This window comes from Ylistrum balloti, unplaced genomic scaffold (assembly GCF_031769215.1).
Source record: "Ylistrum balloti isolate Yb309-2 unplaced genomic scaffold, AGI_CSIRO_Ybal_v1 Utg369788, whole genome shotgun sequence".
NCBI lineage: Eukaryota > Metazoa > Mollusca > Bivalvia > Pectinida > Pectinidae > Ylistrum > Ylistrum balloti.
Window position 1 is genome coordinate 340,577 of NW_026781973.1, and position 12,991 is coordinate 353,567.

Genomic DNA, 12,991 nt, shown 5'->3' on the forward strand with positions numbered 1-12,991 from the left:
ACATTCACAGTCCCAGATCAATAAATCTGCACTTACAGATCATTCCACACAGCAAAATCATATAATTGATTGGAAAAATTCCAAAATAGCGACAGAGAAAACAATCTTTTCAGATGGTTTGTCAAGGAAGCCACCTGGATACGCCGCAGCGGGTCAGTACTTAATAGGGACGAGGGGGGCCACAGACTCTCGCTCATCTTTGACCAAATGTTTAAAAATATGTAGCCGCATTGACTAAAGTACATTGTTACCATCTGGTGTATTTTTGTCTATAATTTGTTTACCATCTCGTACACAACATGCGTCAGTGCCAGTACGCTCCACACTGAGGAAGGTGACCGTGTAGTCATGGAAACGTCACCCTCTAGTCTTCTTCTAGTTGATTAATTCTTATTTATTAATGTTAGACTTCTAGTTACCATTTTTTCAGATATCGGATTTTCATAACTTGGAGTGTTATATCTATAAATGTTAATAAATCATAGTGTTTTTTTTATTTCTTGTTAAAGTAGTCTTTGGTGCACAGCAAAAAAAAGTGTAACTTTCTAGTTACTTAATGACTGGAACCAGTAACTGTTATCAAGTTCTTGGTTTCTAAACATTTGATCTTTGAACCCAAGTTATCGAGTGTTTGGTTTCTAGTTACTTTATGTTTGGACTACAGTTGTCGCCTGTTTGGTCTCTAGTTACTTAATGTTTGGACTACATTTGTCGCCTATTTGAATTTTAGTTACTTTATGTTTGGACTACATTTGTCGCCTATTTGAATTTTAGTTACTTAATGTTTGGACTACATTTGTCGCCTGTTTGAATTTTAGTTACTTAATGTTTGGACTAAAGTTGTCGCCTGTTTGGTTTCTGATTACTTAATGTTTGGACTAAAGTTGTCGTCTGCTTGGTTTCTGGTTACTTAATGTTTGGACTACAGTTGTCGTCTGCTTGGTTTCTAGTTACTTAATGTTTGGACTACAGTTGTCGTCTGTTTGGTTTCTAGTTACTTAATGTTTGGACTACAGTTGTCGAATTTTGTTACTTTCTGTTTGGTTTCTAGTTACTTAATGTTTGGACTACAGTTGTCGTCTGTTTGGTTTCTAGTTACTTAACGTTTAGACTAAAGTTGTCGTCTGCTTAGTTTCTAGTTACTTAATGTTTGGACTACAGTTGTCGTCTGTTTGGTTTCTAGTTACTTAATGTTTGGACTACAGTTGTCGTCTGTTTGGTTTCTAGTTACTTAATGTTTGAACTACAGTTGTCGTCTGCTTGGTTTCTAGTTACTTAATGTTTGGACTACAGTTGTCGTCTGTTTGGTTTCTAGTTACTTAATGTTTGGACTAAAGTTGTCGTCTGCTTGGTTTCTAGTTACTTAATGTTTGGACTACAGTTTTCGTCTGCTTGGTTTCTAGTTACTTAATGTTTGGACTACAGTTGTCGTCTGTTTGGTTTTTAGGTATTTAACTCGCATCCCTTTATCAGCATCAGGTCCTGTTGTTGTTTCTGATGTTCTGTAATAGTCGCCAGTTTTATATAATATATATATATAATGATACAAAACGCATATTTCAATGCAACACTCGCTATTCCGCCATGCAATATAGGGTATCAACTTCAAAACCACCTTGCAGGGACACGTGCGTTTTTTTGTTTTTGCTTTTTTCCCCCGATCTGTTCTGTTGAGCATGCAATTTAATGAAGGGGTTAGGTTTGAAAATACGTATAATTATTTACTTAACAAAAGAAACTGAGTTTTCTTTGACTTATAGACTGGCAATGGACGAGAGGGAAATCTTACAAGCGAGTTCATTAAACTCCTCCTGTCACGTACTTCTGTTTTCATTTAATAGTGATTGTTATCTAGTACGATAGAAGCGAGATGGAAGTGTCAGGAGCGACAACTCAGTATACAGCTTCATTTTAGGAGAATACAAGTCAATTGGATTTACCTCCCTTTATGAAAAAAAATCTTCGTCTAAGTGTAATCGTAAGCCTTTCTTTCCAGGGAAATGAAGGTCAGTCGATTTACGATTAAATTCAAATGACAATTTTTGTGCTGTTTATAAAAAAGAGAAACATTATTATTATGTTATATAAACAAATCAAGTTTCAGTTGTCTTGTGCCTCGTTGTTAATAACCATTGCTTTTTAGGCTAAACGTTCTCAGTACGCATAGCCTATTGTTATACGTTGTGGTTTATTTATCATATAATGTATACGTGTTGTATCACAAGATTTTTTCCTTTTTTTTACTGAAAAATGTAATAACAGCGAATCTTGGTATAAATGGCCGAAACGATATTTGAATAACTGTAAAGAAGAAGAGACCTGCGGTAAAGAAATGAAGGCGGTTGTTTATACATTCAGACAAAGCTGTGAACTATTAATCTGCTTTCGGTAAGTACAGTTAGCCGTTGTTACGGACGACAATGTCTACTGACCAGTACCGCTTAATGTCCCATTGGAAAAAACATCGGACCGTTTCAGCCAACACCGGACACTTTCAGCCATGTCTGACGATCATGTTGATTTAATTAATAGATTCAGATTCAGATTCTTTATTAGCAGGAGCCTTACGGCTCATAGGCACAAAAGTAATACATTTACATATAAATATATAATAATATATAATACATGCATGTAGCTTACGCTCACACACCATCCCTCACACACACACCACCTCACAAACACACACATACACACACACACACACACACACACACACACGCTGACATATCGGAGAGCTGAACACATAACATACAGTGAAACCTCGCTATTAAGACCACTTTGGGGACTGGACAAAAGTGGTCTTAACAGCGAGGTGGTCTTAATAGTGAGGTGGATCAGATTTAACCACAAAGAACCGTAACTCTGTTTAAAATATAGAGTATATATATCATTAAGTAATGTACATGTATATTATTCAACAATAATAACTAATAACAATAAACTAAAATGTTGGATTGTATGAAATGCATGTAAAAAAGACAAAATTGCTTAATTGACAGAAGAATAATTATGTATATATTCCTTAGTTTATATCATAATAAACATGTATATTTACTATTGTAAACATTGAATAAAAGGAAACAAACAATCCATTTTAAGTTAAATTGGAATTTAATGTTAATTTTGCAATTATTTCACATAAATTTACGAACACATTTACTCAGTATTTGTAACAACTTTAATGAAGTCACTATAAAGTCTTTCAACGCTTCATTTTTCACTTAAATTCGCAAACACATTATCTTTATCAGTGTATCACTCAGTACAACACATTTTTCTTTTTACTTAAAAAAAGAGTCCGGAGCACAATATTGCGAAGAGCTACGGATCTGGGCAGCCTCCTCTTTCATACGTCCTTTTTACCGATCGCGATAGCTCGTTTCGTTTCCGTGGTTTCGTCATTGGTTGATAAAGTTCATCGGAGTTTTGTGACAGAGAAATGTGTCGTAAAAAAATTGGAACACATATACGTTTTTTTTATTGTTCAAACGATATCGAGAGTGAAACATTACTAGAAAAACAGTTAAAAACCCTCGACAACGTGTGCGCGTGCAAGCCAAGGAATATCGGCCGAAACGACTACATAATTCACTTTTGGGTATGCAGGGCTTTTAAGGTGTTTATAAACCTACCGATCTATCAATATATAATTAACAAACAACAATTATCGTTAATAAGTGGTCGTTGGGACTGTAGGAAGTGGTCGTAATACGGAATAGCGGGGTGGTCGTAATACTGAAGCGACCAATACAAAGATATATAGTGGAAAAAAACGGGACTGAAAAAAGTGCCCGTAATAGCGGGGTGGTCGTAATTTTGAGGTGGTCGTTAGGTGAGGTTTCACTGTACATATATATATAGCTGTATACATGATTTTTTTTTCTTTCTTTTATTCACCAAAAGTCTTAAGACTTATAGGTACAGACTAAACATGATATATTGTACATGTATATGTTATAGGAGAGTGACTATAAGCATACAATACAGCATAATACAGAAGCACAAAAGTTATAAATACATGTAGCTGTAATTAATTAATTACGCCGCTTAGTGGCTAGATACAAATATTAACCTAGATTTGACAACTCTTTGACGTTATTTACAGATAATAGTCGGACAAGTTTGTAAACAGAGGGACTCTTATGATAATACTTCTTTATATATTTTAACCTTAAATCAATATAAAAAGGACATACAAAAATGAAATGAAATTCGTCCTCGACGTCTCCCAAATTACATTTGCTACAGTTCCTATTTCTCCGAATGATATTATTGTGTCTACCAATTTCAATATTCAATTCAATTCAAATACCCAATTCACAATAAAATAATCATTGGATGTAGATTTACAGACTTTAAGAACTTTTTTGCAGAAATGCAAATGGACTCTCTCTGCATCAGGAGCTTTGTGAAACCCCCATATTTCTGCACCATAGCTTAAGATGCTGCTGATATAAGTATCAAAGACATAGCACTGGGTTTCCAGATTCAAACAATGGTTCTTTAAAGAGGCTGATATTGAAAATAAGGCCTTTCTTCCTTGGTCTGCTAAATGCTTTTGGGTTTTATAAAATTTACCATTGTAATTAAAAAACATTCCCAAATATTTGAAATAGTCAACAATTTCTATGCTCTCATTATTATATTTCCACACTTCATTATTTCTTATATTTCCCCCATTTCTAAAAACCATGACTTTCGTTTTATCAACGTTGACTTCCAGATCCCATTTTCTAGAGTAACTTTGTAAAGAATCTAACATGTTTTGTAATGCATCAGGACTATCAGCAAAAAAAACCATATCATCAGCATACATTAGCAAGAAAAGGTTAAGCATCTGTAATTCAATACTTGGACAATTATCATTAATAAAGTTAATTTCAAAATCATTCACATACAATGATAATTAATAGGGATCCCAATTCACTGAACGGCCATTTTGGGGTAAGTTTTCATTGTTTTTATGTTTCTCTCTCCTTTTCTGATATGAAATTTTTTCATCAAATGTAGTAAATATCGATTATTGTTTCATTGGAACATTAACATATTATTACGAGAGAGACGAAATACGAAGAAAAACAGGAAATGGAAATTTTAGATCTAAAAATGATTAATCAATAGAATTTTTGACACTACAATAATGACTTAATAGTGAAATAAGTATTGTCACTGCTTCAGACCACAAACAAATTATTCGCTGAGCAGCATAATTTTTACTTATTGAATTGGTAATGTCGAAATTTGACAGAAGTAACAAAAAACGAAAGACAAAAACAAAATAAAGAATAAGGTTTCATTATTTTGGCGAATGGTAGTGTTTAATACATATATTTCTTGCATTTGGAGTTCGAGTGTGGAAAACACGTGAGGGCCAATCAAAATGTAACTAAGGCAATGTATATCAAGACAATCTTAAATAAGGATAATGTAATTAAACATACTGTAACTAAAGACAATGTAACTAAATATATAAAACTAAAGATAATGTAACTAAATATATAAAGCTAAAGATAATGTAACTAAATATATAATATATAATAAGATAATATAACTAAATATATAAGTAAAGATAATGTAACTAAATATATAAATATATAAGTAAAGATAATGTAACTAAATATATAACTAAAGATAATGTAACTAAATATATAAGTAAAGATAATGTAACTAAATATATATATAAGTAAAGATAATGTAACTGAATATATAAGTAAAGATAATGTAACTAAATATATAAAAGATAATGTAACTAAATATATAAATAAAGATAATGTAACTAAATATATAAGTAAAGATAATGTAACTAAATATATAAATAAAGATAATGTAACTATAATATAAAGATAATGTAACTAAATATATAAATAAAGATAATGTAACTTAAATATATATAAAGATAAAGATAATGTAACTAACTAAATATATATAAGTAAAGATAATGTAACTAAATATATAACTAAATATATTAAGATAATGTAACTAAATATATAAGTAAAGATAATGTAACTAAATATATAAATAAAGATAATAACTAAAGAATGTAACACTAAAGATAATGTAACTAAATATATAAGTAAAGATAATGTAACTAAATATATAACTTAAAGATAATGTAACTAAATATATAAGTAAAGATAATGTAACTAAATATATAACTTAAGATAATGTAACTGAATATATAACTAAAGATAATGTAACTAAATATATAACTTAAGATAATGTAACTAAATATATAAGATAAAGATAATGTAACTAAATATATAACAAAAGATAATGTAACTGAATAAACTATAGATATATATAACTTAAGATGATTATATATTTATTTGCTACTGACTAAAAATCAAAATTAATGTGTTTAAGAAAATTTCCAAGTTGAAGATACCTGTATCTCTCAATACAATGAATATACCACTGAATTGAATAGGTCTATAATTAGTTACAGTTGAATAAAATCAGGATACATTTAAATAGAATATATATATAATATGTTAATGGAGTTAGTGATTTCTTTATAATGATTGAATGAAAACTTCTAAATTATAAGTGATACGTGTTTCTCTCATTATAATACGTGGTATGTATTAATTAATAACATTTTTATTGTACAATACACCACCACCATCACTACCACCACGACGATGATGATGATGATGATGATGATGATGATGATGATGATGATGATGATGATGATGATAATGATGACGATGATGATGATTAATTTCAATATTTCCCTTTTTTACCCAGACTCTACTGTTCAACGATGTCCTTGGTGAGCCCGATGGTACCCACAGTATTGACTGCGTCTGGAAGCTGTCCACATGTTTCGAGTGCTGGAAGGGCCTGTGTTACAAGCTCCTGACGCTCTTCTGCGGAATCTGTATTGCGATGGAGTGGGGCTGCGAGTTCGCCTACATTGCTTTCTATCACGTCTGGTTCATCACTCCATGCATGAAGGTCTTCGAGATCAACTGTGGACTCTGCCAGAAGATCTACACTCTTATCATCAACTGTTGTATTGTACCATGGACGGAGGCTTGTGGGGGAATCTTTGTTCACTTCAAGAGATAATTTTAAATAGCATTAAATATATATATATATATATATATATATGATATTATATACTTAAAATCTGCACGCATGCCCATTTGTCATAACGTCGTTATATTTACTCCGATCCATTACGTCTCCTATTACCGAAGTGTCAAACAAAACACCGACATTAGTACATAAATTCATGTGAGAGAGGCATGTATAGATAAATAATATTGATAAGAAAAATGTCTTTTTTCACTTTCTGTGGTAAAAACAAACCGCTACAAGGCCAGCTTCCATGACGGCATACTATGAAAATCCTTTCATGTCAAAAAACGGAACATATCAAATCATTCAATATTTTAAATAGTATGAAATTTATTGAATACATGACATCTTAGGCACCAACCATTTAGATTCTTAGCATCACTGGTGAGTTCTACAAGGACGAGACAGCCGTATATTTTGCAATCTCATTCCTTAAAGGGCTCTGTTGTAGTTCTAAATTTGCATTGGAAGATGCTCATCACGTGTGTCTTTTCACGTAAATAATCACCAAGACGACAAAAGTTCTAAATAAAGTGCTTTTTGCTTCATGACAAAATCCAATTGGGAATATTTCTTTATTAGGAGCGGTTCTGTAATATTTGGTATAAAAATCTCTCTTTAAATCGAAGTCTTCAGAAAATATATCTGAATGAATTTCGGCCAATAAAAATATTTAAAAGTATGAAACAGTATACTTAATTATTAGACCTAAGCATCACTGATGAGTCCTAGAATGATTAAACAGCTGTATGATGAAGTTTACTTAATTATTAGACCTAAACATCACTGACGAGTCCTAGAATGACTAAACAGCTGTATGACGAAGTTTACTTAATTATTAGACCTAAGCATCACTGAAGAGTCCTAGAATGATTAAACAGCTGTATGAAACAGTATACTTAATTATCATACCTAAACATCACTGACGAGTCCTAGAATGACTAAACAGCTGTATGACGAAGTTTACTTAATTATTAGACCTAAACATCACTGACGAGTCCTAGAATGACTAAACAGCTGTATGATGAAGTTTACTTAATTATTAGACGCTACAAAATTGATATTGGATACGAACAATACCCACTAGGGACAATGCTCTACTCAGACGAACCAAAGTTCCACAAAGCCATTATTATATATTATTTCATTTCTTCTTATCCCAGTGCTGTAATGTGTAACAGACGATTTTCCTTCACGTAAAACAAGGATTGCTTAATCAAGTTCCGGGTACATGTAGATCTCCAAAAAAGGTTCTTGAAATTTCATACTAAGAATGCAAAGTAGATGGAAACTCACTTAGCTATCGCTGAAGTAGCATGCTTTGTTTTAATCAAATTTCACAAATCTGAAATTGGAGGACGATTCATCTAGTGATGAAATAGCCGAACAAAGTTAAAATACTGCTTTGCTTTTAAATCGACGAAGAACGCTAGGCCACGTTTTGTCATTATACGATCATCTACAAACATCTTTGGAATTATGGGAAAGGTTCCAAGATAACCAGCGACACCTACTGTCTGTACACCAGGGTCCTCTTTCCAATCAGCCTCGACATGAGTTGCTGGCTTTGAATTCTTGTATGTGATGCATGGCCAGAACACAATCTGAGGATTGGAGTCCTAGAAGTGTATATAGAATGGTTTCGGATTTAAACGAGTGTAAAGCTGGATATATATCTATAGAGAAATCATTCTGACTAGTTTACGTACGCTGCATCTTGTTTTGATCGTCTCATTTAAAAAGGTCAACCTGTTTAGACCACTATTAAAATCCATTTTCTTGGTTTACTTTAACCCGACCAAGAGGTGTTCTCACAATAAGTCTAAAACACCCAACAGAATTATTCTGAAAGTTTTCCTTTGGTCACTTAATTTTTCGTCGAAGGATAGTCTTTCATACAGACAAGTTTTCATACAGACCAAGGGACACAGTGGATGTGGTGGTTTTATTTACTAACATGTAAGTTTCTAAGCAATTGTGAAATCGTTAGTGCGTTCGGTTGGAGTTGGAAGCAGACATCCCCTTGGCTAATGAATTAACCAACCCATGCATGGACAATTCTGTTTAATAGCGAAACTTTTTACCTCCAAATGTATCATCTTTCGGTCCGACTGTTTCTTGTAGAGTGGTTTGCTGACACGCCAAATATGGTTTGCAAGTATTTCTATATATGTGGACACTGCTTTCTGTGTTAGAGAATGTATTTGTTGTCACCAAGGATAGATTCATGGTTTTTATTTATTCCATCTTTATCACCTAACCGGATGAACATACCTCCTTACTAAAACTCCCTCAAAATTTTACAAAGCTATGAGAAACGGTTCAGAATTATTTTTTTACAATCAATAAAGCTTCATAAGACAAACCATGCTGGAACACTACTGTCGAACTCGAGATAAATGAGAGCGACAATTCCAGATTCTGTGGAGATACACTTATTTATTACAAATCACGAAGGTAATTTACATTGGAAGAGATCAATATGAATATTGATTTTTTCACATTCGCAAAACTTAGGATCAGAAAGTCTCAGATAGGATTCGTTAGTGTTGACGCAATAATTCTCTTCAAGCTTCTGAAACCTATTGTGCGTACCCGCCAGTGTGCACGTGTCAGTTAATAACTCATTATATTATTAACTTAGTATCGTACGTGTACAGCAATGTAAGCTCTTCAATTTTAAATGCAGTATATCGATTCATCTCTATAGCATTCGTACTGACCTTTACGCTTTATCGATTAACAATACAGTACAATGCTAGTATTTTCTCTGTATGTTGGTTGTAAAATCGCGCGACGATAGTGTGACATTAAGGGTATCCTGTCGAAAATAACTGATGTAAAGAGATAGAATTGTTATTTTGAGTTGACATACGAGAGATCGCCATCGTAGAAAGTATAATGAAAAAGTTTTTAAGTGTTACTGACAAAAGTGCTGTCAAGAATTCTCTAATTCGATATCAAACTCCTGAAATGTGGCAATGAATTAACGACTCTCAATTTTGGAGACCAATAAGGCCACGTGAGTGTAAGGAAAGACAACTCTTGATGTAATTATTGTAATAAAATAAATTTCAGTTAAATTTCACAACGATTATACGTAGATAAATATAACGTTTTATTGATAACATATATATATATAACATACGGGTGCAGTGTTATAAAGTGGTTCAACGCTAACATGACATCACATACTGAAGAGGTGTTTGACCCGGAAGTGAATCCTCGTCATATCGATTATACTTTTAAGTATATGAAGCAATTATCTAGTGCCTCAAGATATGGTGATATACATTAGCTCACACTATGTGTACACAGTTTTCTCCTGCATGATCTCACAATTAATGTAAACAATGTTCACTGATATGTTTAATTCCATCGTCTCCTGTTCGCTGATGTCTATCTTTTGAAGTGAACGAAAATTCCTCCGCAGGCCTCCGTACAAGGCTGAATGCAGCAGTTAATGACGAGAGCGTAGATCTTCTGGCAGAGTCCACAGTTGATCTCGCAGACTTTCATGCATGGAGTGATGAACCAGACGTGATAGAAAGCAATGTAGGCGAACTCGCAGCCCCACTCCATCGCAATACAGATTCCGCAGAAGAGAGTCAGGAGCTTGTAACACAGGCCCTTCCAGCACTCGAAACATGTGTAGGACAGCTTCCAGACGCAGTCAATACTGTGGGTACCATCGGGCTCACCAAGGACATCGTTGAATAGCAGAGTCTAGAAAAGAAATTTTTTTTTTCCTTTTCAATTGAACCTCACATTTTCCCTTTCTGAGGTGATCGATACCTAAAACGTGCTCTCCATCTAAAACATAAATGCCCCTCCCTCTCCTAATTTTGCCTACAAATTTCGATGTCCACATTCTAGATACAGATACCGAACATCTGCCTAACCGGAAGTAAGAAATATGTAAGAAAAAAGACCAAAGTCGGTCCGCTCAAAGGGTCGTTGGGAAATATAATATAAACTTTAAAATTCTCAATGTGATGGATTTTCAAATGCATGATGTGAATTTTTTCTAAATAATCTGAGTCAAACATTTAACTAAAATATGACGCAGAGGCTATGTATGGCAAATACTACTAGGAACTGACCAAGGCACACACGCTGGGGCTCTGTACAGTAAACAATACTAGAATGTGACCACGGTACCCTTCTAACTGGGCTGGCGTAGGATGGTGTCTTGTCCTAGTGAAGCAAAATCCCCCATGGGATTTTCCACGGTGTGTCTCCTTGATTGATTGCAGCACCTGTTTTATTCAGCCCTTGTGGATTTCAATGCTCTCCCAACCCTCCTTGCCTATGTTAGTAATCACTTGATAAATATGTGCACCAGTGGTGGATAGGGATATTAAAATTAAAACTGATTTTACATTTAAAGTCATTTTTATAAGAATAAAAACATAGTAAGATCAGCTATATAAAGAAGACAATCGTGAACCAGGAAAACTAAAAGAACTTTGAGAATACAACACATCGGAGATCCACCAAGTACATGTTGTGATACTAACCCCTAAATGAGCGTTAACTCCATTAGGATCCCTGGACACTAAATCCAACTGGTCATCCGCCATATTGATGGTTTACGACAAGTTCTCCCTGGTAACACTTCCGATCAGTACCAACTGTTCGCAGTTAATGACACGGGGCCAATAGACACTAAGTAACTAGGTAAATGTGTGACGTCATCAACGAATACACTAGACCATTGTATTCCAGGGATAGGACCTGCTGGCGGTTATCTATCGGCAAAGCTTCTTAAGTACTCGTTACATTTCCTATTGTTAAAATCATTTCTATGTTTGAGCGGAACAGTTATTGTCATATTTGATATTCTATACATTCTCGCGCACCTCGACATTTTCATTGCATATGTTGGAAACTACGTAACATTTCTATTTTGTTGTCATTAGAAAACTGATTATTATGGTGGTTGATTTCGTCGTTAAACCACGAGTGTGAACGACCGCAAAAGATATTCATATAAAACAAAACATGGGTCATAGTACTTGTTGATTTCGCGAGCAAAATCATTCACGGAATAAAGTGTCGACGATTTTGTTGTAAAACCACAGAAATTCAGCCCAACGAAAATACATATTTTACAAAACTGAAATTACTGGTGTGTCTTTTGTACAATCTTTAAATGAAGTACAGTTAATACGACCGATATTTAGTTGCATATAAACGACGATGAATGACACTTGTTTGCCTTTTCGCCATTCCAACTTATTCTTTCGACCAAAACACAAAGAAAATACAGATCGTTAAACAAATTCATCAGTCAAATTCAAAGTCGATGAAACCATTGCAAATTATCTATGAAAAGTTTCGGAAGGGTAAGCGTTTTCTGCTTCATCGACGACGCCCATCACCTAAATCTTGGACAAAACGGAGCAAGTAATGTGAGAGCAAGGTTAAAAATAATGAAATAACAAGATATACTCATTGAGTAGCGATATGACTGTTCATATGGCAGTCTATACTTGTAGGTTGACGCTTAGCGTTTTGGTAATATAATATGACCGGGTGGGGTATTCTACTGAATGCCTGGGCAGTATCTCCCCGTGTAGTATCACTGAATATACATTGTTACCGTGAACGAGAACTGGGTATATATTGAAGCATAAATGATATGTAATTTATAATAATTTTCTGTTTGTAATACTGACTTAAACTTCCGCAATGTATTATAGATCATCACATGTTTTGTGTAGTCTTTCGTGTCAAAAATTGTGTATTTCGTTCAATAACTAAAATTTCAAATAATTTTGTATTATATTAAATATATGGCATATATTTTAATATCAGGCATTTTTGTCCCAAACGTAATACTGTTATGAACAGATAATCTGATGGATGTGAGAAGTCGAGGACCGTTTTCACTCAACACTGGCAA

The 12,991-nt window shown here is 33.8% G+C and overlaps 2 protein-coding genes across 2 annotated transcripts; one reads left to right on the forward strand and one right to left on the reverse strand.

The window, feature by feature from the left end:
* The first annotated feature begins 2,500 nt into the window (after positions 1-2,500).
* Positions 2,501-7,071, forward strand: LOC132544274 (caveolin-1-like). Its single transcript, XM_060207848.1, has 3 exons — positions 2,501-2,522; positions 4,904-4,944; positions 6,748-7,071. Exons 1-3 carry the CDS (start codon positions 2,501-2,503, stop codon positions 7,069-7,071), a joined length of 387 nt encoding a protein of 128 aa, XP_060063831.1.
* A 3,411-nt stretch (positions 7,072-10,482) lies between these two features.
* On the reverse strand, positions 10,483-11,666 carry LOC132544271 (caveolin-3-like). The gene is made up of 2 exons (XM_060207846.1): positions 11,604-11,666; positions 10,483-10,809 (listed from the first exon to the last, which is right to left on the reverse strand). The coding sequence occupies exons 1-2, from the start codon at positions 11,664-11,666 to the stop codon at positions 10,483-10,485; spliced, it is 390 nt and encodes a 129-aa protein (XP_060063829.1).
* Between the last annotated feature and the right edge of the window lie 1,325 nt (positions 11,667-12,991).

Coding starts and splice junctions, on each gene's coding strand:
- LOC132544274 (XM_060207848.1), top strand. CDS start 2,501: ATGTCTGACGATCATGTTGATT. Junction 2,523..4,903: donor GTCTGACGATCATGTTGATT/TAATTAATAGAT, acceptor CACATACAATGA/TAATTAATAGGGATCCCAAT. Junction 4,945..6,747: donor CACTGAACGGCCATTTTGGG/GTAAGTTTTCAT, acceptor TTTTTTACCCAG/ACTCTACTGTTCAACGATGT.
- LOC132544271 (XM_060207846.1), bottom strand. CDS start 11,666: ATGGCGGATGACCAGTTGGATTTAGTGTCCAGGGATCCTAATGGAGTT. Junction 10,810..11,603: donor GAGTTAACGCTCATTTAGGG/GTTAGTATCACA, acceptor TTTCTTTTCTAG/ACTCTGCTATTCAACGATGT.